Source organism: Rhinoderma darwinii, chromosome 3, assembly GCF_050947455.1.
Source record: "Rhinoderma darwinii isolate aRhiDar2 chromosome 3, aRhiDar2.hap1, whole genome shotgun sequence".
Lineage (NCBI taxonomy): Eukaryota > Metazoa > Chordata > Amphibia > Anura > Rhinodermatidae > Rhinoderma > Rhinoderma darwinii.
Genome location: NC_134689.1, coordinates 109,434,550 through 109,459,783, shown reverse-complemented (window position 1 = coordinate 109,459,783; position 25,234 = coordinate 109,434,550). Strand labels below are relative to the sequence as shown.

The window sequence follows — 25,234 nt, the reverse complement described above, 5'->3', positions numbered from 1 at the left end:
AGAAACTGTCCAAATACTCACAAATTCAATGGATGCAAGAATTGTGAAGGTGATATCAAAGAAGGGGTCCTATGTTAACATGTAACTTGGCCTGGTAAGTTTTTTTTTGATTGAAAGAGCTTTTGATTTCTGTAAATATGACCTCCTGATGATGCAAATTCAACAAATTACCATTTTAGTTCTCTTTACAACCTTTAGAATGTTTTGATCTCTGTTGTGCATAATAATTTGAAACAGTGCATTTTGAGTTTTTTTACTTCTAAAAAAAAATCTGTTATTAGGAGATTTGTTCAATAAAATTTGCATTATACTCCAACGGTTGATGGCTTGAAGATTATACTGACTGTCATTTGCATCGACTATTTAGGAAAACCAGCGAAAAATAACATTTGCATAATAATTTGGAATGCGGTGTATGTATTCATATATGTGTGTGTCAGAGGTGTAGCTTGCGGGGGAGGGGAGGTCGGTGGCCCTCGTCCCACTGAGATGGTGGGGCCCAGGGCCGGTCCCCCAGTGGTGGCATGTCCCAGTTTCAATAGCTGCGTACTCGGGACGGAGATACAGTTGAGTCCAATGCTGGAGCAGGGAGCGGACTCCTTGGAGGAGCAGAGGGAGCTCCCCCACTCATCGTGGGAACGGTGATAGGTGAGTATTTTCTTAGTTTTTTTATTATGCACTATGGGGGCATTATAATGGGTATGGGGGGGGCCCGCTATGGTGCAATATACTATATTGGGCAGCTATTAGTGTATTATACTGTGTGTGGGGGCAGCTATGGGGGTATTATACTGCGTATGTGGGCATTATGTGTGGAAAGGCAGCTTTAGGGGCTCTAAACTGTGTGGGGAGGCACTATAAGGGCATTATCCTGTGTGGGGGCAGCTATAGGGGCATTATCCTGTGTGGGGGCAGCTATAGGGGCATTATCCTGTGTGGGGGCATCTATAGGGGCATTATCCTGTGTGGGGGCATCTATAGGGGAATTATCCTATGTGGGGGCAGCTATAGGGGAATTATCCTGTGTGCGGGCAGCTATAGGGGCATTATCCTGTGTGCGGGCAGCTATAGGGGCATTATCTTGTGTGCGGGCAGCTATAAGGGCATTATCCTGTGTGCGGGCAGCTATAAGGGCATTATATTGTGTGGGGGCGTGCCCACTCAGATGTGTTTATCACCCTCTGTGCTAAACCCCTAACTATGTGCGTGTGCGTGTGTGTGTGTGTGTGTGTCACTCAAAAAGGATCAAATCTCATACATCCGATCTCCATATTTGGCACATATTTGGTCAAGAGTACATAATAATCAGGAAAGTTCTAAGGCCACATTCACACGAGCGGGCGTCAAGTCTGCCGTCACTGTGGGACCAGTTTTCACGGATCCTTCATAGACTTTAGTCTATTTAGGGATCCAGGAAAACTGGCAAAAATAGGAAATGTCCTATGTTTTCACAGGCCCTTCACACGGTCCGTTTAAAAAAACCAGCAGTGTAAATAGCCCCATAGACATGCATTGATTTTAATACAGTTAAATAAAACAGCCGTCACACAGCCGATTAAAACTGTCGTATGAATAAGCCCTTAAACTGCAGATCAATTCAGGAATAGGCATATGTTGTCATATTAAAGTGGAAATCCCTCCGTGGTTATAGTGATGAAAATATAAGATTAAACCCTATCTCGCCCTGTTATGTGCTCATGATGTCCCTAATATAGTAGGCTAAGGGTATGTTCACACGCTTGGCAAAAAACGTCTGAAAACACGGTGCTGTTTTCAGAGAAAACAGCCTCTGATTTTCAGGCGTTTTTGAAGCTGAAAATTAAGCTTCTTTAAGGCTATGTTCACACGGGGTATTTTGCCGAGTTTTTTGACGCGGAAACCGCGTCGCAAAACTCGGCAGAAACGGCCCGAGAACGCCTCCCATTGATTTCAATGGGAGGCGTCGGCGTCTTTTTCCCGCGAGCAGTAAAACTGCCTCGCGGGAAAAAGAAGCGACATGCCCTATCTTCGGGCGCTTCCGCCTCCGACCTCCCATTGACTTCAATGGGAGGCAGGAGAAAGCGTATATCTCGCTGTTTTATGCCCGCGGCGCTCAATGGCCGCGGGCGAAAAACGGCGCGATAATTGCCGCGAAAATCGGCGTGCAGGGAGAGGAATATCTGCCTCAAAGTTCCAAACTGAATTTTGAGGCAGATATTCCTCCCCCAAAATACACCGTGTGAACATAGCCTTAGGCTATGTTCACACAGAGTTTTTTTGCAGGTGGAATTTCTGCCTCAAAATTCCGTTTGGAAGTCTGAAGCAGATTTTCCTCTCCCTGCACGCCGATTTTCGCAGCGTTTTTTGCCCGCGGCCATTGAGCACCGTGGGCATAAAACGCAGCGAAAAACGCTCTCTGCGCCTCCCATTGAAGTCAATGGGAGGTCAGAGGTGTAAACGCCCGAAGGTAGGGCATGTCCCTTCTTTCTCCCGCGAGGCGGTTTTACCGATCGCAGGAAAAAGATTCCTCCGCCTCCCATTGAAATCAATGGGAGGCATTTTCGGGCCGTGTTTGACGAGTTTTGCAGCGCGGTTTCCGCGTCAAAAAGCTCGCCAAAAAAACTCTGTGTGAACATAGCCTCAATTTGGAGCTTCTTTTGAGGCTTCTTTTCAGGCGTTTTTTGAGGCGTTTTTCATAGTGTTCAATGGAAAATCCGCTCCAAAAAACACCTCAAGAAGTGACATGCTACTTTTTACGGAGCGTCTTTTTACGCTCAGTTTTTTAAACCAGCGGCGTAAAAAGACGCCCCGTATGAACTAAATGCTGTTTTTCCCATTGATTTCAATGGGCAGATGTTTGTAGGCATTCAGCTTCCGTTTTTTAAGGCGTTTTTCAGGCGTAAACACCCCAACATATGCCTGAAAACACTGTGTGTGAACATACCCTAACTAACAAAAGAGACGCTACCAAGATATTGACCTAAAATAAATTTCCCAAGGAGCCCTGACGCGTTTTCTCCATCTTTTTCTTGGATTCAATAGGGGACCATGGTTAGGGTGACGATGATAAGTAATGTTCGCAACGGTATAACGCCAGGAAAATAAGCAAGATCAACTCAAAGGGCGAGTTCATCTGTGAACTATTACTATTTACTACACAAACCTCACGTTCTGCCATAACCAAAGCACTATATGACATCTGTCTGCGAACCAGTGATGTGCAATATGATGGTGATACAATGTTAGATTGCAGCCTGGCTTCATTGATCATAGATGGGGCAAGTTAAATCATGGCAGGGACTTTTATGGATGAATGGCATGCTACTGTTGTAGCCGCAGCATAGGTTACCTACCAGAAAGGCTGCAAGTGACAAACTTATTCATGTCATCCTTAGGGCTCACGCACATAACCATTGTTTTCTTCAGTGTTCTATCAGGTTGTTTGGGGGGTTTTTTGCAGATAGAAATAAATGGTTCAGTATGCTATGGAGTCATGCACACATCTGTTTTTTTGTTGCTGCGGATCGGTGTGTCCGTTCTGCAAATTATAGAAGAGGTCCTATTCTTGTTCGTATTTGCGGTCCATCTCGCCAATTCTAGTGGGCCACTAGGATATGTATTTTCGGTCATGTGCATGATGCCCTCAACAAATTCTACAAGCCCTACTCTTAAGCCATCTTCTGGGTCCTGCACCCTTCAAACACTGTCTATAATGTAATGTTTCTTTATTACTTATTAGACATAAATAGTAAGTGCACATTGCATTTTTTCTAATATTTACAGACCACGTCCACCCTCAGGCTGCATGTTTTAGGATTAGTAGTATGTATGGTGCTACATTATTTTATTTTTTTTCAGCTGCCATTTTCTAGTAACACAAATAAAAATTGCTGGTGTATTGTATACAGAATATTAATGTAGGCAAATGGAATGCATTGAAGGGGGGGGGGGGGCCCGCTCGGAATCCCCCTTCTTTTTTGCCTGAGCTGGGAGCCAATGCAAAAAAATATGTCCTGCTCAGGATGATAGACTCGGTGCCACCTTGTATTACATGGTTGCCCATTCCTTTAAATATAAGCAATTTCCTATTACACTACCCCTGCAAGGGACACTGCAGGGGAGGTGAGTGGCCGTCTGCGTTTTCCTGATGGCCATTTATTGCTGTTGGGGCTCAAGAGCTTCACCCCTGGCAGTCGACTAACTTTTGGGGTGACTTCACTCTAAAAGCAGGTTATCCAGTTGGGACAACCACTTCAAGTTGGAAGCTTATTAATGCTATGTATTTTTAATAAGCAGTTATTCAGTATCTTTTTATTTTAATGTAATACAGTAGTAATGCCGCTATTTGCAGCAATAAAGTAAGAAGTGCCGTTCAACAAATCTTTAAAAGGCCAATTGATGTATTTTTGAATTGTACAACATTGTAATTCTGTCAACCCAGATGTCTGGAATTCCTGAACCTTGTTAATATGTCAAACGGTGCTGTATCCTTTACACTTCCCACTAGATGACAAAGATTGTGTCCTCAGTGCAGTGCTGGCTCTTGATTCAGACTCCCACAGTCCCAACTGTTCGCTTCCTTGTAACTAGTAGCAATTGAGGACATTCCCTTCAAAACATGTTTTGTGTATTTTGGCATTCCACTTGACAGGTGGGCAAAAGCATTACATCTTGGTGGCATGAGTTTTGTGTCCGTTATAGTTTATCGCCTACTATGTTAAATAATCCATTAATTTTTTTATTTTGAATCTTCCATCGCAGACCTACCACAATAACAATGCAGGCTCCTTCAGAAGAGGACAGACGGCTGTGGATAGAAGCAATGGATGGTCGAGAACCAGTAAGTAATAGTGTTATATTTATCACACAGTAATGACCCTGGCACTGTGGTTTTATGGTTCTTGGCCACTTTCCACAGGTTCGTCTGGATCATTTCTTAGACCGGAGTACGAATAGTTTCCATGATTAAGAGCAAATATGCACTTATTTACATATCCTTTTTGTTTTCTCTTTTATTATTCCATTTAAAACATGTTGCCAAACAATAATGACAGGTAATCTATTAGACTATTCACACTGTAAGTATAATCTTTAAAGTGTAACTAAACTTCTTAAAAACTTTTGACATGTCAGAAGTTTTGGTCGATCAGGGTCCAAGACCCCTAAGTTTGCGAAGATGAAGCGGTGAGCGCTGTACCACTTCGTTTCTGATCGGCTCTGCTAGGTTTTCTTTGCAGCGGTGTAAAGGCTCAATAGAAAGTCTGAGAGTCTGTACACCATACGCATAGCTCACCCGAGCGATTCTGCTGCTTCGAGATAGCGATCGAAAGTTTTTTAAAAGTTCAGTTACCCTTTACAAAACTAAAAAAATATTTACAATGAAACATGTATTTTGAAATAGAGGTTGTCAGGGTATGGAGCGATTTTTTTTTGTACTGATGACCTATACACGGAAGTGGCCATTCTGCAGCTCTGCTGCTATTCAAGTGAATAGGATCAGAGCTGCAGCATGGCCGCTATACAGTGGTCGGAGCCATCTTCTTCCCGTACAGACCACTGAAAAACTTCCGGTGCCCAGAGGCAGCTGATCGGTGCGAGGTCTTGGTGTCGGACCCCCACCGACCAAATACTGAGGGGGGTTTTTTTTGTTTGTTTTTTTTAGTTTTTATTTAGATATTTATGTTTAAAGTAGTCATGTATTTCTTCAGCAATCGTAGCTGGAAGACTGCTACGTGCAAGTGTGGATAGCTGTGGCAGCATTATGAGAAGGAACAATATCATTAAAGGAGCTTTATACATTTGTGTAATTTCCTAATGAAAAGTTAGTCAACTTTGTGTTTTTTTTTATTTTTGTTTTTTTTTTTAGTACTTTTTACTATTTTTGTAAGATCTCCTCGTAAATGAAATATTTGTATTTACGTTGAGAATGAAAATCTGCCCTCGTCATGTCTAACACACCTCATTACACACACACTTTCTTACATTTAACAAGCAATGATCCTGCATGAGAAGTACACTATCAGGGTGGATATTCAGCTTCTAGGTGTTAACAAGTATGATGAAAAATTGCAAAACACAGTGTATGTGAGAGAGAAGAACTTTTCATTATGAAATCTATTTAAGCTTTACTGACACAGAACCGGAAAACCTCCTATAGATATAAAATATCTACAACTGATGTTAGAAAGGTCCTCTCCAGACTGTATTACTATACTCTTGAAATACCATCTTGAAGAGTTCAGAAACTGCAATCACTTGTTAAAGATGTGAAAAACCTTTTTTTAACTAACTTTTTTGTGGTGAGATTATTCGTTACATTTAAAGGACAATTCTTGCAGCCCTCAAGTAACCAAATTTCATCCACATCCATTTTAATCATAGTAGTAATGGGGTTCTCCGCTTTGGACAATACTTGTTAGATAGAAGAATACATTGACAATAAGCAAATCACAGTGTCCCCCTTCTGAAATCCTCAGCATTCAACTGTTATCTGTGGGGAAACCTGGCAGTAAGTAAACCACGACGCGGCCCCGACTAACCTCATTAGGGTAGGTTTACACACTATTTTTCCTGAGGAAAATCCAACGAGTATTTGGCCAGGATTCTGCTACAGAGTATAAAAACGTCCACGTTTCTGCACAAAGATTAGGCCCATTCAGTGGGAATAATCTGTGCGTGGCTACCGAGGTTTGCAATTTCGGCCACTAAATTTTCTTTCCCCATTTAAACAATTCGGCAGTTTCCCATTGAAAGGAATAGAATGATTTTTACAAGTGGAATTTATGCTGAATCTGATGTGGAAACGCATTGGAATGAGCATGAATTTTCTGCTGTGTGAACTAGGCCTTATGGGTCAATGATATCCATTGTACGACTGATCAGGCACATCGGTGTGGCTTCCGTTCTGAACGAATGTTACAACGCATATGTGAGCTATATTATAGACATTAGTAATGTTGCAAAGAACTGTTAACTGCATGAAATGAGTCTAGAATTTATTGGTCACACAAATGATAAACCCCGTTTTCAGCGGCCGGTACTAGTGAGTCTTGAAATTGTTGCAATTGTTTTAGCATAACTGAGAACCTTTAGTCTGTTCAATAAAGCATGGTTATGTTATTGGGTTGAAATCTATGCAGTGCACAGATATTTCTAAGTGCAATTCTGGCTACAAAATAACCAGGTTTTCTCAAGGAACACATCGGTGTACTGTTCTGTGAAATTACGTTTTTTTTTCCATGTATCAGATCACCAAGTAACTGGGGATTTAATTTAGCCCCTTAGTGATCGCCGTGAAAAGGGGTATTGGTGGTCACTAAGGGGCCTTAGGCTAGGCCGTTGCCTTTTCACGGCGGCCCAGTCTAAGTCTTGCACGGGTGTCCCGTGCAGGCTGGAGCCGGGGCTCGGCTGTCTGACAGCCGGGCTCCTGATCCAACTGCCGCAATTGAAGTTTACTTCGATTGCGGCCATTTAACCCGTTAAATGCCACTGTCGATAGCGACTGCGGCATTTAACTTGTTTACAGAGGGAGGGAGTTCCCTCTGTCATCCATCAGTGGCCCGCAAATGCAATCGCGGGCCTCCGATGGGGTGCCATGGCAGCCGGGGGCCTGATAAAAGCCCCCAGGTCTGCCCTGGGCAAATGCCTATTAGGATGTGCCAGAGGCACGTCCTAATAGATTTCCTGTCCATTTTACACTGACAGGCAATAATGCTTTGGTATACTAAGTGGCCTCATGCCCACTTCAGTTTTTTCCGACCGGGTGCTATACGTATTTGTCACTGATGGCACCCTGACCCATTCATTTCAATGGGCTCATGCACACTTCAGTTATTTTGACGGATCCATTGTTCCGTCAAAAGTAGAGCATGTCCTACTTTGGTCAGTGCTTCAGGGACCGTGGGGACCATAGAAGTCAATGGGTCAGTCAAAAATACGGATGGGACACGAAAGGCCTCCGTGTGCCGTCCGTTTTTGACTGATCCGTTGCCCTAGCATTGGCAGGGCGTGCCAAAGTTCACAAACTGGGACATGTGACAAGTTCAAATAAAGTTCAATACCTTCCATTTTCGGAAACACGGAAGCACAACGTCCGTTTAAAACGGAAACACGGAACGGACACTGAGTACACACGGATACCGAAACGGACACACGGATCCATCAAAGACGGCCGAGAAAACGGTGATGGAAGTGTGGAGGAGTCATAAGTATATCAACGCATTATAGCAGCGATCTAAAGATCGCATAGTAAAGTCCCCTAGGAGGATTAAAAAAAGTGTTTTTTTTTTCCCCCATAAAAAGTAGTTTTGTTTAGTAAAAGTGTAAAAAATAAGTACACATATATGGTATCGCCACAACCATAATGACCCAAACAATAAAGTTAATATGTAATTTAAACTGCAAGATGAACACCGTAAAAAAAAACGCAAAAAACAATGGCAAAATTGCTATTTTTTTCCATTGCACCCCAAAAAAGTCATAACAAAAGTTAATAAGTTCCATGTACCCCAAAACAGTAACTAATCCCGCAAAAAAAAGTCCTCATACAGCTATGTCGACGAAAAAATAAAGTTTTAGCTCTTTGAATGCTCCTATAGAAAAACGAGAAAAAAAAATTGCTTGGCCATCAGTGTGTAAAATAGGCTGGTCACTAAGGGGTTAAAGACGTCAACTACTGGATCATGGATAAATGCTCTACCATCCGGTCACACCTCTCGGAAGAGGGTTCAAATTGTCTATCTTTGGCTTTGTTCACATCTTCGTCAGCACTCCGTTCATGGGTTCCGATGGAGCTCTACGTTTGCATCACCATCGATTTCAATGGTGACTGATTCGGTGCAAATGGTTTCCGTTTGTCACCGTTGTGTAGGGGTTCCATCGTCTTGACTAAATGAATAGCGCAGTCTACTACGGTATTGATCCCGTCAAGACGACAGAACCCTTAACCCGTTAGTGACCGACTCATCGTGTTTCTACGTCGGTCACTAACGGGCCTTATTCCGATGCCATAGACTTTTTACGTCGCGGCATCGGAATAAGTTTACAGAGCAGGGAACTGTCAGATCTCCGTTTAACCCCTCAGATGCGGTGCTCAATAGCGAGCACCGCATCTGAGTGGTTTTGGAGAGAGGGAGGGAGCTCCCTCTCTCTCCCACCGACACCCGGCGATACGATCGCCGAGTGTCTGTGTCTCTAATGGCAGCCGGGGGTCTAATAAAGGCCCCCAGGCTGCCTGGAGTGAATGCCTGCTAGATCATGCCGCAGGCATGACCTAGCAGATGCCTGTCCGTGTTAAACGGACAGGCAGTAATACACTGCAATACAAAAGTATTGCAGTGTATTATAAATGCGATCGCAGAATCGCATATTATAGTCCCCTAATGGGACTAGTAAAAAAGTGAAAAAAAAGTTTAATAAAGTTAATTTAAAAAAAAATGTGAAAAAAATGAAAAACCCAGCTTTTCCCCTTACAAAATGCTTTACTATTAAAAAAACAAAATAAAGTAAAAAAGTTACACATATTTGGTATCGCCGCGTCCATAACGACCCCAACTATAAATCTATTACATTATTTAACCCGCACGATGAACGCCGTAAAAAAAATAATAAACTATGGAAAAATTGCTGTTTTCTGTGAATACTGACTTTAAAAAAAATTTGATAAAACGTGATCAAAAAGTCGCATCTACTCCAAAATGGTACCAATAAAAACTACAAGTCGTCCCGCTAAAAAAAAGCCCTCATACAACCGCATCGGCGAAAAAATAAAACCGTTACGGCTCTTCAAATATGGAGACACAAAAACAAATAATTTTGAAAAAAAAGCGTTTTTACTGTGTAAAAGTAGTAAAACATACAAAATCTATACAAATGTGGTATCGGTGCAATCGTAACAACCCACTGAATAAAGTTATTGTGTTATTTATACCACACGGTAAACGGCGTAGATTTAGGACGCAAAAAAGAGTGGCGAAATTTCAGATTTTTTTCTATTCCCCCCCCCCCAAAAAAAGTTAATAAAAATTAATCAATAAATAATATGTACCTAAAAATGGTGCTATTAAAAAGTGCAACTTGTCCCGCAAAAAACAAAACCTTATACAGCTATGTCGACGCAAAAATAAGAAGGTTACAGCTCTTGGAATGCGACGATTGAAAAACGTAAAAAATAGCTTGGTCATTAAGGTCCAAAATAGGCCGGTCATTAAGGGGTTAAATAACGGTGACAAACGGAAACCATTTGCACCGACTCAGTCACCATTGAAATCGATGGTGATGCAAACGGAAACCTATGGTTTCCGTTTGGATTCTGTTCATGGGTTCTCCTGACGGAAAGCTCTGACAGAACCCATGAACGGAACCCCGACGCAGGTGTGAACGAGGTCTTAAAGTGACAACTAAAATAGGCAGTTCATGTGTATTAAAGATTTGTTCATTATGACAACTTCTGACTTGCATAACGAAATAGCAGAGTATGTGTCTGTGTGAATGATATATCACACCTTTTTAAAGGATATTGATTGATTTTTGTATACATAGTACTATCACTTTCTGTAGCACTTTACATAGCACAATACTTTGGTAACAAAAGGCCGTGTGGGACAGACAAGTGAAAATAAATAATAAGAATAATCTTTATTTATATAGTGCCGACATTCCGTAGTACTTTACATTTCATGTACATGTACCGACAAAATAAAAATTACATAGTAACAAAACTAGTTAACAATTCACACAAGAGGAGTGCGGGCCCTGCTCGCAAGAGCTTACAATCCGAGGAACAGAAACGATACAAGTGGGAATAGAGTAAACCGGTCTAAGCGGTTTTGGAACACCGGCTGGGTGACTTTCTTTTTAGGCCAGCCTCTTTTTGGATTTTTTCCTGGCACAATCCTACCCAATCGGTGCATGTCAGTGCAAATCTATTCACTTCAATGCCAGATGGGCTGTGTGACCCTTCTGTTATTGGGATCAGTCAATAAGTCATGGTGGAAAAACTTCTTTAATAAACTACAGCAAAGAATTAAGTCTAAGATTTAAAAATAAACCTGTTTTATCTGATGTTGACACTAATGATTCCACTTAGCTTGTGCTATAAGTCCACTTACTTGTGTTTGGCTGATGGTCAACTTTTTCTTCCAAAAGTATTGTCTGTAGCCACTAGGTGGCAGGCTGACCTAGAACTTCTGATTTAATTAGTATTCCAGGCTTACAGAAAGGAAGTGAAGTTGACATTTTTGTCTGTGTTGTTGGATCCTGATGTTGTAAGGCTGTGTTGTCCAGCGTTGATTTCTCTTTTTTATGTTTTGTTTTTCTTGGTGTGTTTTTTTTTTTTTTTAACCCCCTTACTTCACCAAATTAAGACACACCCATTTGGAAAGCCAACTTTGATTTTTTTCCTGCCTTCCTATCTGCTCTGGTTTTCTATGAAAATGCTACATTATGAAATCCAAGCACATGGCACAGGATAAAAGAAAAAAGCCACATGAACAGCTTCTGAATGTCCCCTCAGTCTGGCTTCATCAAAGTGCAGAATGTCGCTGGGTTTTGAATACAGGCTTTTATTTTTTTTTATTATTTTTTTTAGCCACCGTGACAGGGAAAAGGGCACCAGAGTAACATAGCAGGTCCTTAGGATTAGTGTCAAGTTTACACAACATAATAAAATGAATTTCAGACATGCTCTGCTGAGCACACTCCATCTGTTCAAAGGTAAATCAGACGGCTTTGCAACGTGAAGTGAGTCATTGCCAAGCCTTCATGTTGCCATGGTGATTACTATGGTCACATTTATAAATCTGAACTCCCATAAAGGGTTAGTTGAGCCTCTAGAGAACTGCATTTGCTTTAAAATGTTCTATTTGTCCAAATTAACCGTGAAATGTGCTTTTTCTGCAGGTTAAAATCTCATAAAACAGGATATGGGATGGGATTAAACATGATGTTTGAATGTGAACATGAATTGATATGTAATATTCAATAAAATCAATTTAGTAGATTAATGACTTGGTTTAAAAGGATGAACATGGAGCGGTTATTTTCCATGAGATAATAATTCTTTGTAAAAAAAAAAAAAAAAGTTAAAAATAAATGATTGCACCAGATTTCGAAGGTGAGCTCCCATTTACTGGTATAGTGACAGCCTTCGTCTTGTTTTAGGAAAATCTGTACGGTTTCTTTAAATAAGCCAATATCACAGCAACAATGTAGACTGTATTACCACTACCGTTTTTAGGTTTTCTTCAGGGATCCTGGTACTTTTCATAGTCCGTGATAGCATATTGCTTGGATATGCCATCACTTTCTGATCATCGGGTGTCCGTCAGCCTGGACCCCCACTGATCCCTAGAATGAAGGGGCCACAGCAATATGACTCCTTAGTTTTTTTTTTCTGCATAGTGACGCTCTCAATCGCCCGCTGTGCAGGGACCTTTGTCACAACCCCCTTCGTTTGACTGGGGGGGGGGGGCAGTGTTGCAATACCTGCTCAGCAAGTGGCTAGGTTCGCTGCTGTGCAGGATAAACACGAGGGGACTTCAGACCCTTGTTCTGTTTATTGGCGGGAGTCACAGATGTCGGACCGATCCGAATGTTATGACATATCTCAGCTATAACTTAGGGGAATACTCCTAGAATCCTGATATACATTGTCATTTACCGAAATCCCTTGTATTTGTTGGGTTAAGAAAAAGCTCTTGTTTGAGCTTTAACTTTTATATTAGGATAAAATAGCAAAAATGGGAAAATTAGAATTTCCCTTTTAGTTGCTCTTCCCTCTGCTCATGAAATGGACAGTATATAGTACTTCATTCTACTGATGGTGCAGGTAGGGCAACCGCAGGGACAGATTACTCCACCAATGCTCTTTTTAACCCCTTCCCGCCGCAGCCACTTTTGGACCAAATGACAGAGCCTCATTTTTAAAATCTGACATGTTACTATATGTGGTAATAACTACGGAATGCCTTTACCTATCGAAGCGATTCTGTGATTGTTTTCTCATGACATGTTGTACTTTGTTAGTGAAAAAATTTGGTCGATAAATACAATATTTTTTTTGTGAAAAAATTAGCATTTTTCTAAATTCAAATGTATCTGCTTGTAAGACCGATAGTTATACCACACAAAATTGTTACTAGTTAACATTTCCCATATGTCTATTTTATGTAAGCATCATTTTTTGGACATCCTTTTTATTTTTCTAGGACGTTACAAGGCTTATAAGTTTAGCAGCAATTTCTCACATTTTCAAGAAAATGTCAAAAGCAATTTTTTTAGGGAACAGTACAGATCTGAAGTGGCTTCGAGGGCCTTCTATATTAGGAACCCCCACAAATCACCATTGTAAAAACTGCACCCCTTAAAGTATTCAAAACAGCATTTAGAAAGTTTCTTAACCCTTTATGCGTTTCACAGGAATTAAAGCAAAGTGTAAAGAATTCTCTCCAGAGCAAGGTAATACCCCACACGTGGTCAGAAACTGCTATTTGGACACACAGCAAGGCTCTAAAGGGAAGGAGCGCCATTTAGTATTTGGAGTGGAGATTTTACAAGATTCGTTTTTGACACCATGTTGCATTGAGCTATAGTACCAGTACAGTGCAACCACTGAAAAATTACCCCATTTTGGAAACTAGATCCCTCAAGGAATTTATCTAGGGGTGTAGTGAGCATTTTGACCCCACAAGTGTTTTGCAAAAATGAGTAAACAATAGATGTTGCAGATTGAAATTTGTCGTTTTCCACAGATATGCCATTTCAGTGCCCAATGTGTTGTGCCCGGCTTGTACCACCGTAGACACACACCCGCTTTTGAAGCGCAGATTTTGCTTGGTGTTTTACTGGTATTTTAGCTTATAATGTGGGGGCATATGTAAGCTGGGCGGAGTACATCAGGGTATATGTAAGCTGGGCGGAGTACATCAAGGTATATGTAAGCTGGCGGAGTGCATCAGGTCATAATAGGATGATATAATAATGGGGAGAATGAATAATCCATGGATTGGTGTGGTCGCTTTGAACCAATCCTTTATGCGCAGGCCGGGTTTATTGGGTATTATACAAAATATCTGCGCTCCAGTGTTGCCTAATCTTTGACTTCTTCACTAGCCCTATAAGCAGCACAAGGCCCTAAAGTTTCCTCATCTCCGCTGCATCTACAGGGTCCACCTGTGGGGTCCAGCAAATGATGATGTGGGGTATTTAGTGAAATTCTACTGGACATAAAAAATTAGTCTGGGCCGTCATTTAGTATCATTTTGCATCATTGCATTTTGAGAGTCATAACGTGTTATTTTTCCGTTGACGGAGCTGTGTGAGGGCGCGTTGTGGAACGAGCTGTAATTTTTATTGTTTCTATTTTTTAATTTTTTTTTTATCACTATTCAATTTTTTGGGAGATGAGGAAACCAAAAAAACAGCAATTCTAGCACGTTTTTAATTTTTTGACAGTGTTCACCGTGCAGTATAAACAACGTGTTAACTTTATTCTGTGGGTCGATATGATTACAGCGACACCAAATTTATATTGTTTTTTACATTTCACTACGTTTCCACAATAAAAATACTCTTTTTCTAAAAAAAAAAATCATGTTTTAGTGTCGCCATTTTCTGACAGCCATAACTTTTTTAGTTGATATCTCTGCGGGACGGCTTGTTTTATGCATGACAAACTGTAGTTTCTATTGGTACCATTCTGCTTTACTTGCAACTTTTTGATCACTTTTTTTATTAAAAAAATTTTGAGACAAGATGGCCAAAAAATAAAATGCTGTCATTGTTTTTTATTAAATTTTTTTTACGGTGTTCACCGTGCGGTAAGAATGTGATATTTTTATAGATCAGGCCGTTCCAAACACGGCGATACCTATTATGTATAGGTTTTTTTTTTTTTTTATGTTTTAATTTTTTTTCTAATTCTGAAGGAGTTGATCAGGGAAACAGGGCGATTTATTGTTTTTATTAGTTAAAAATTGTATTTATTTATTTTTCTTTAATTGCTGCAGGATGTCATCTCTGTAATACAGCTGACAGCCGCTGAAGATGAAGCGCGCGACTGTACGCCCTTGTGCGGAAATGCACTGTGAATCAGGACGTATAGTCACGCACAATAGCGGGAAGGGGTTAAAAAGAATGCTTTACCTAAATTTTGTTTTCTATTTTGTTTTTTTACAAACTAAAACCAGATGCTGAAACATATTTTTTCTGTTTTTATTTTCTGATTGTAGATTTTTTTTTCTTTATTCTCATTAAGGGGGAAGCCATCTTGCTTGAGCTGGTGCGCTGCAGCTCAGTGATTTGGCTTTAATCCCTTCCCGTCGTAAACAACTTTGAGATTTTAATTGTAGTTTTTTTCCTCCCCACTTTCCAAATCCATCTTTTTTATTTTTCCGTCGATATAGTCCTATGAGGGCTTGATTTTTGCGGGACCAGTTGTAGTTTTTTGTAGCACCATTTATTGTGCCATATAATGTACTAGGAAACGGGGGAAAAATTATTTGTGGGGTAGAAAATGAAAAAAAACAGCGATTCCTCCATTGTTTTTTGCGCTTTGTTTTTACGGAATTCACTGTGCAATTAAAACAACATGTTAACTTTATTCTGTGGTTCAATACGATTACGGCGATACAGAGTGTGTCTATATGTGGGTGTGTGTATATAATGTGTGTATATATGTATGTGTATATATGTATGTGTGTATATATATATATATATATATGTGTGTGTGTGTGTGTTTTTTCTATATTTTACTACTTTTACAAGTAAAACACCTAAGTGTAAAAAATTAAATTTATTTTGTCGCCAAATTCTGAGAGCCATAACTTTTTTCTTTTTTTTCTTTTTCCGTTGATTTTAAGTGGTATTAGGGCTTATTTAATGGTACAATTGCGGGGTACATGCGACGTTTTGATCACTTTTCATTAAGTTTTTTGTGGGAGATGAGGTGAAAAATAGGGATACTGGCGTTTACAATTGTTTTTCTTTTTACTGCGTACACTGTGCGTGTTAAATAATGATACATTGTAATAGTTCAGACTTTTACGGATGCGGTGATACCAATTATGTTTTATTTATTTTTTTACTGTGCTCTAGGGGGGGAAATAAGAAAAGGGGGGTTTTTTGTTTTTTTTGGACTCAACCTTTTATTTCATTGAGAAAACAGTTTAGATTCTTCAAACTGAAACTGCAAAAAAAAAAAATCCTTTGCAATTAGGGGGAAAGTTTTGCAGAATAATCCTGGAGGTGTTCACTCAAGATGCAACTTCTCATCCTAAGAGCAATAAAGCGACAGTGCATAGACCCCATGTTTTACAAACAGATGGCATCTTTAAGATAAGCAGCATGTGGACGAGACTAGATTCTTGGCAGCCACTTCCAAACTCACACATTCTGGGATTATTTGGCTTCTTTACTTCAGGTTACCCTGGTTCAGGAGGTAGCAGCAACAATCCCCACTTTCTGGGCTGCATCTTTTTTAGCTTGGTGAGCTTGTAAAACTGCTACAGCCTCCTCCACCTTGGATCGAAGAGACTCAGGGGATTCCAAAATATGTAGAAGCTCTGAGTTATCAATTTCTAGCAGCATTCCTGTTATTTTACCCGCCAATGAGGGGTGCATGGCTTGGATAAGAGGGAAGAGACGTTCTCCCAGCATTTGTTTCTGTTCTTGGGGAGGGGCAGCGGCCAGCATTGAAGCTGTGAGTGGCTCCTGTCCCGGTACATGGACAGCAGGCTCGTGGTTCTGCAGAGGCTGAACTCCAGGGAGTGGGCAGCGTGTGTACTTGTATGGAGGCACAGCGCGAGGGGGAGGAACAGTGACGGCTTGTCGTGGGCCTAATGTCTGAGTAGTCGAAGATACCCCGTATTTGCTGAAGGTCTCCTTCAGTCGTTCGTCATCCATATCTTCCCCAAAGTTCTTTATAGAAACATTTGTGAATTCCTTGACTTTAGCTCCAAGCTCTGCTTCCCTCTCCCCTCCGGCATTTAAAACGACCAACAAACACTTTGCGGTCGTTGAGCAGCATGCCATAAAGGGGTTTTTTTTAACTTCAGTTTTAAAAAAATAATAATTTTTACATGAAAAAAACATTTTATTTTACTAATTTTTACTATTTTTATTAGTCCAACAAGGGGACTTCAACCAGCGATCGTTGGATCGCTTGCACGATATACAGCAATACTAATGTATTGCCGTATATCGTCTTTCTGACAGGCTTCTATTAAGCAGGGCTTAGAAGGAGCACAAAGATGGCAGACCTGGGGGTCTTCATTAGGCCCCCAGGCAGCCATAGCAACCATCGCCACCCTGCGATTGCATTGCGGGGGGCGCGATGAGTTGCTAGAGGGGGTTGTCCCCTTCTTTCTAAAGATTTAAATACCGCGGTTGCTATTGACCACGGCATTTAACTGGTTAAACGAGCGGGATTGCTCTCGAGCGCTATCCTGCTCATTGCAGTGAAGTGTCGGCTGTAATATACAGCAGCCACCCACATTGTATGAAGCATTCCCGTTCCATACCCCCCCCCCCCCCCCCCTACCTGGCTATGACGTATGGATGCGTCAAATGTCGGGACGGGGTTAAAGTAGCCACTTGGACGTAGGAAACTAGTGTCCGGAAGTAACTCATTGACTCCTATGGGTGTGTGTTGTGAACATATTCTGTGACATGTGCAGGGAGGGGGAGAAGGAGAACTGTGTCCATCACCTATTGTCAATGGTGGAAACGGTTATCTTTATAGAGGTGTTACCTTTTATTGCAATCCTGCCTGTAATAATGAGGTAATACAGTAAAGGAAGTCCCTGCCTATTGTGAGGCTGTGGTGAGTGTAAACACTGCAATATTTCAAGATTATTTTTTTTAATGTAGGTGACATTGAAACTTAGAAAAAAATACCACAAAAAATGAAAGATAAATAAAATGTTTAACATAAAAACTAGATTTAAACAATATCTAATGTCCTGACAATACATTCCCACTAATCACCCTGGCTTATATGGGTGAGTTCACATTAAAAACTTCAATATTTGTTTGTATGTTCTATAAAAAAAAAATATTCTATAGCTATTCAATATATTTTTATATATATCAAGACTGTTAAATATCAATGCTCTAAGTTTTTAGGGCTGATGTAGGTCTGGGGGCCTATCCTAAAGGCCCTTTTGTACGGGCCAATGATCAGGTAAACGAGCCTTCATCAGCTGATCGTATAGTTTAGGCAGCATAAAATTTTATCATTGACAGCAGCACTTCTCCCTGTGTGCTCGTCTCCATAAAGAGCTCCTTGTGAGAGGACCAAAAGAGCGCTGATCAACGAGCTGTCTTATTGATCAGTGCTCGTTTTTACAGCTGATGTAAAAAGACCTTTTGGATCCACCATCAATATATAATCAGTGGGGGTTCGGCACCCACATGATCAGCCTATTGAAAGGGCACGGTAGACAGCCGTGCCGCATCTCCTTTATTGTTTACCAGGCACAGCTCCGTCCAGTTTGTAGTGGCTGTGCCAGTGGCGGACACAGACAGCTGAGGGCACCTGTGCAAGAACCGTATATGGGCCGTCCTTTGCTCTCCAATATATCATCGTAGATCGTCCCCTTATGTCTCTCTAACAATCCATCAGTAATTGTTAGCCATAAAATTCATCGTCTCAGGCATTTACATGCAAACTAACAGACAAAAGAAGGTTACTATAAGGTGACAGTGCGTCCCTTATCCTCTGCGCCCCTGTGCAGCTGCACCAATGGTATGTTTGCTCTGGGCTGGGCCTGTTATTCCGGCTTATTGCTATTCTGTCCCATTGAATTAGTCTGAGCTGCATTACCAGGCACAGCCACTACAAAATGTACGGAGCAGTGCCTGGTAAACAATAAAGGGGATGCGGTGCTCACTGGAGCGCTTCAGCCCCTTCAATCAACTGGTTGCTGTACCCCCACCCCCCACTGATCTGATATTGATAACCTATACTAAGGATAGGCCATGAATATCAGTCCAAGGAAATTTGATTTTGCGCTCTATATCAAATAAATGGAATGCCTCTTAGGCCATGCCAGAGACATGACCTAAAAGATGCCTGTCAGTTTTAGGCCTTGTTCACACGGTGTGTATTAGCCACGGTTTATGCGCTGAAATATGCATCAAATGCATGCTTTAAGCTTCCCAGTGTTTAAAAAAAGAAGCGTCCGGTTAATTATTGGAGCGTAAAACGCGCCGAAAATGCGCCTACTTCCCATAGTCAATGGGAGTCCTAATTACGCAACCAAAAAAAACGTGGCGAACGCATCAAACGCCTGTATTTTAAAAAGCACTTCGTAAAAAACGCTAGCGTTGTTGACGCGTTTACGCTTCCTTATTTTAGCGCCGTGTGAGCAAGGCCTTATACTGACCGGCAATAATACACTGCAATTACAGAAGTTTTGCGGTGTATTATAAAAGTAATCAAATGATCGCATAGTGAAGTCCCCTAGTGGGACTAAAAAAAAGTTAAACAAAAAGTTTAATAAAGTCTGTAATAAACAAAAATCCCAAATAAAAAATTTAATTAAAAACCCATTTTTTTCTCCTCACAAAATACTGTATTATGGAAAAAAGTAAAAGGTTACACCTATTTGGTATTGCCGCGTCCGTAACGACCACAACTATAAAACAATTACATTATTTAACCCACACGGTGAACGCTGCAAAAAAATAAAATAAAAAACAATTCTAGAATTACTGTTTTCTGTTCATCCTGTCTTATAAAAATTTGATAAAGTGATGTTCTGAAATATTTTTTCTCCAATTGTACCAATAAAAACTACAAGTCGTCCCGCAAAAAAATGCCCCCATAAAGCTGAATCGGCGGAGAAATAAAGTTATGGCACTTAAAATTTGGCGACACAAAAACAAATAATTTAGAAAAAGGGGTTTTTACTGTGTAAAAGTAGTAAAACATAAAAACAAAACTATATAAATATGGTATCACCGCAATCGTAACGACCCGCTGAATAAAGTTATTATGTTCTTTATACGACATGGTAAACTGAGTAGTTTTAAGTCACAAAGAAAAATGGCGAACTTTCATGTTTTATTTTTTTCCTATACACCACCAAAAAAGTTAATAAAAGTTAATCCATAATTGATATGTACCCCAAAAGGGTGCTATTAAAAAATACAACCTGTCCCGCAAAAAACAAGTTCTTATACAGCTATGTCGATGGAAAGATAAAGTTATAGCGCTTTGATTGCGACTATGGAAAAACTTGAATAATTGCTTGGTCAGTAAAGTTTAAAATGCCTTCGATAATCCACGGGAGAATTGCGGCCCCATTAATTTCTATGGGCCCATGCACACGACCGTGGTTTCCACAGTCCGTGCATGGCCCAGGAGCCTGGACCGCAGTAAGAACGGACATGTCTTATTACGGCCGTGTTCTGCGGTCCAGGCTCATAGAAAATAATGGACGCGGCCATGTGCACAGCCCGCGATTTGCACACTCGCCGACCAGAAAATTACGGCCATGCACATGGCTAAGGTCATGTGCATGAAGCCTAAGGGGTTAATAACTAAATGTAATAATAGACTGTGGATTAATTAGTAGTTATGAACGAGTTGTCTTGTGAAAATAAACCCTTTTTAAAAGGTCTCTGGGCGTTGTGGTCAACTACTTTTCTAAGCCGTGGTGACCAGGGCCAATTTGTCATGATTTATTGTTCATCGTAACAATAATTGCCAAGCGATAATAAAGGGAAAGATCAAAGTTGTTGTTGGAGGACCGATCCGCCTATGTAAACAATATCCCCACACAGCAAAAGATTAACACTACCATACAACAAGTAAATACTACAATACAATGGCTAAATAACATCACAATAGAGTAATTCAATAACCCCGCCATACCGTGACTGAATAATATCACCATACAATAACGAAATAATACCCCCATAGTTTTGCTGCATAAAAAAAAACTTATCCGACGACCAATCTTACCACCCAGTCTGCAGAGTAAAGTTACCCTAAGGACTGAACAAATAAACACACCACCAATCTGACACAATTAAATTAAGGTAACGTCTTCTCGGAAGTTGTGAGCTTTCCAGCTTCCTGGCCTAGACTGCCACGACAACTTCTTCCAGTGACTATTTGCCCCAGCTGTTTGCCACACAGACATCTTTTGTCTCCTTGTTTTTCCAACCCACCATATGAACACAAATTCCCCACCCTGAATCCTCTTTACTATATTTATCCTGTTGCTACTCCTAATACTATTCCTCCCTCCTGTACTGTTCTTGACCCAAGTACTGGATGTGCTTTGCTGATCTGTGCTCTCAAATACTGTACTGCAGAAAAAATAATGTTGCCCTGCTGCCCCATTTTGCTTCTAACCTTAATGCAGCGCCTGCCCTATTACTGTGCCAGCTATGCTGCCCAGTGTACACAAATAATAGTGTACACAGTACCCCCAAATAATAGTGCTATACACTGTGTCTCATGAAATAGTGGCACATACAGTTCTTCTGAATATCGTGCCACACACGTGGTAACTCGCAGAAAATAGTGCCATATAGATAGTGATCATTATAAATGGTGTCAAACGCATAATGCCCCCTCTAAAGTGCCCCACAGTAAATATCTTCATACAGGTAATATCCCCCAATAAATAGCACCATACAGATGGTGCTTCTTAACCCCTTAATGGAAACCTGTCACCAGCATTTCACCTATTAAACCAGCAATACCTGGTGGAAGTGGGTGGAAAATTATTTTCATGTAACCTATAATTATCTTCTAGGTAGGCCCTGTACCTTTTTAGTATTACATTTTTTTAGTGTTCCTATGCCGTATGCTAATAACTTGAGCATAAGTCATATCTTCGTTTGAAAAGAGTCATATCTTCATTCCTCAAGCCTTTCCTAGTTCACCCCGCCTCCTTACTTTTGATTGCTCTTCGCCTCGCCCCAGCACACACGAAATCCCGTGCTTGTTCATCGATGTCATGGTGCGTGCACAATGGGAACGCCATAGCGGTGCATGCGCATCAACTAGATTTGAGGCCCGGGCAAAGCAGGGAAGGGTATCGGACCAAACATGACGGGCGCATGTGCGCTATCGCAGATGAGATTTTGGCATTCGGGGCAGGCCTGTTTTCATCGGTGGGCATAAGAAGAGGAACGAATGAGAATGCAGGATTATTACCATAAATGGCGTGAAATGTTTGCAGACCATTATTTACGGTCAGAGGAGGGGTTTAGGAGAGTGGATAACGGCAATGAACTTTTGACAGCAGTGGCCAGTGAGGGGGGAGTAGAGTTCCCTTTAACCACCTATGACGTAACGAAGGGGAAGTATGGAACAGGCTCAGCATGCTCCGTACTCCGCGATTGTCAGCTGTATGTTACAACTGACACTTCAATGTAATGGCCAGCATCAGAGATAACTCTGATTCCGGCCGTTTAACCACTTAGATGCCACAGTCAATGGTAACTGCCGTCTCAGTCACCCCATCGCCCCCGGCGAGGCGATCGCGGTGTGCCGATAGTTGTCATGGCAGTCTAGGGGCCTGCAAAAACCAAGCCCTCGTACGGCAATGTTGATGGAAAAATAAAAGTTATGGCTTACGAAAGCAGGGGGGAAAAAAACGAAAATGAAATGCTAAAAAAATGGCTGCGGTGTCAAGGCGTTACATTTCCCCATAATAATGTCCTTTAAAGTGCCCTATATAAAATTGTAAGTGCCCCCTAAAAGCACCATTTGTGCATGTGTAGTGCTTCTTAAGCCTCATATAGTTAGTGCCCCTCAAAGTTTCCTATATCAAATCATGCCATTTAGTGCCCCATTTGGGTATATAGGTGTAGCATACAGTTAGTGCCCCAAAAGATATAAAAAGCCATGTGCGTTCCACCCCCACTTCATGAGGAGGAGTGGGTGGGCAGTCTGTGCTCCCCCTGAGAAATGTGTCCTTCCATGCTTCAATTTACTCAATTCGGCGGTGACCCTGGCCTGGCACTACTTTTGAGGAGTTGGGGACTGCAGCTGTGGACCGTCTGGGAGCCAGGAGGGAGCTGACAAGGGTGGTCTGAGCGGGTGAGTCAGTCAGTAGTGGCTTCTTTTGTGGTGCGTGCAGCTTCCACTGGCTGTGCTGATTTAGTGAAGCAGGAGACAGAAGCTGCCGCTCTATTAATCAACGTTCACGTACCTTCCTCGTCTCCCTCCATCTCTCTGCCATGCACCCCCAACGCACAAACACCAAAAGGGAATTTGTAAAACTAGCAAATAAATGCCTTATTACTATGTTATCGCCAATCCCCGATAGGCGCCGGTCCGGTGCCTAGTGGCAAATGCAGCCCTCCTAGTTATTAACCATTGTCTGGCGATACATTTCCCCTGCAGTAGTTTAGAATATAATGCATAAATGCGCCATGTCCACCAAAGTGGGTGCAGCTCTTACATAGATTACACTTTATAGTGTCAAACTGCAAGACCAATATTTCCATCTGGCTAGTAATTTCTTAGAAGTTGTTGGGTGTTTCACTCTGTGTTTGGGGAAGAGTGCATGGTTGTATATGTTATGAAGCCATACTATTATCTGAATAATCTAAACTGCTACTGCAGACAGTTGTCATTGCAAAATCAACTGGAGAACTGTTATTCTTTTTCCGACATTTGCATAACTGTGTGGTCTGATCTAACCAGAGGAAGTGTTACATGTTTGCTGCCTGTGCAGCCTTATGTATTTAAGTTCTAGGTTCCAACTTTTAATTTCACAGCTAATACAGTACTTTGTTTCTGTGGTTTTCTGCACAAGCAGACAAAGCTCCTTTATGTGGGAGAAAAAGCTGTCTCAGTCTGAAAATGTCTCATAGCATTTTCTTCCCTCCAATGTTTGATTTTATTAGTGTCTTGTGTAAGAAATCAAATTTGGTTTTGGAATCCTGGAACTAATTGTTAGGTTACATTTTCGTATTTTTATGGGCATCTTCTTACATTAGGATATAGTTGCTCCTTGCGTTTGTTCTTAAAGGGGTTTTCCCGTGAGGGACGTTTATGACATATCCACAGGATATGTCATAAATATCCGATAGATGCGGGTCCCACCTCTGGGACCCACGCCTCTCTCTAGAACAGGGCCCCCTAAACCCGTTCTACTTCTCGCTGAGCTACGCTGTTTCCGCAACTCCCATAGTAGTGAGTGGCAGTTACGGAAGCAGCATAGCATGCGAGCTGCGATGTTTCCGTAACCTACGTTCAGTTCTATGGGACTTACAGAAGCCGCGTAGCATACGAGCTATGCGGTTTCCGTAATTCATGGTCGGGAATCACACTGGTCAGCCACAAAACGGTAGAACAGGGTTTAGGGGGCCCCCGTTCTAAAGATAGGTGCGGGTTCCAGAGGCAGGACCCGCATCTATCTGACATTTATGACATATCCTGTGGCTATGTCATAAATGTCTCTGATGGGAAAACCCCTTTAAAATGGAGGCCTGAATTCTGTAGACATCCATGCTTGGTTGGGATGCTCAGAAAAGGGAGGGACACTTGGCAACTCACTCCTGCCAGCAACACAAGCAGATAAACGAAAGATCTGGTCAGACTTAGAGGCCATCTTGAACCTCCATTTCTTTTCATTGTGCAGGGAACCTGTGCTGCCATCTATTAAAATTGAAACACTGTGTCACGGCGCGGGGTGTGGACCCACTGGGCCGTACCGCATAGCGGGATAGCAGCTGGCCATCTAGGTACAAAACAATGTCTATAGTCCAGAACAGGGACCTGAGGCAATGTAGACATTAGCGGAGACACAACTTGACTCTCACTGCAGATGGCTCATTGGATGCAGCGGAAGACACGACTTGACTCTCACTGTAGATACGATGGCACGGGATACAGAATACAGGCAGCAGGAACGGGTAACACTGGGAACTGAAACACTGGGATATCATTTGCAAGACAAACTTTAGGTATACAAAAACGCTCAGGCAAGGAACAAGTGGGCAGAGCCCTTTTTATAGTCCAGCAGCATTCTGGGCTAATATTGATGATGAACAGCGGGAACCAGTCACTGAACCCGGAAGTGAGTGCAGGTGTCTCCCTGGAGGGAGATGCCGCCGGGAACACAGACGTCCATGGCCGGAGCCGTCAGCTGGTAAGTCTGAACGACGGTCCGCAGCCATGGACGTTACACACTGATCCGTAAAACATGGTAATTTCCGTTGTAAAAAAAAATATATATATTTTCTTTTCAGACCAGTTGATCTCTAGATAATGTAAATTATGACTGGG

General features: G+C 41.6%; 1 protein-coding gene across 1 annotated transcript in view; it reads left to right on the top strand.

Moving 5' to 3' along the window:
* ARHGAP26 (Rho GTPase activating protein 26) overlaps nt 1-25,234 on the top strand; it is a 467,460-nt gene that overhangs the window by 148,581 nt on the left and 293,645 nt on the right. The window contains exon 11 of the mRNA XM_075856546.1: nt 4,741-4,819. Within this exon, the coding sequence (XP_075712661.1) occupies nt 4,741-4,819 (79 nt within the window). The remainder of the gene's footprint in view (nt 1-4,740; nt 4,820-25,234) is intronic.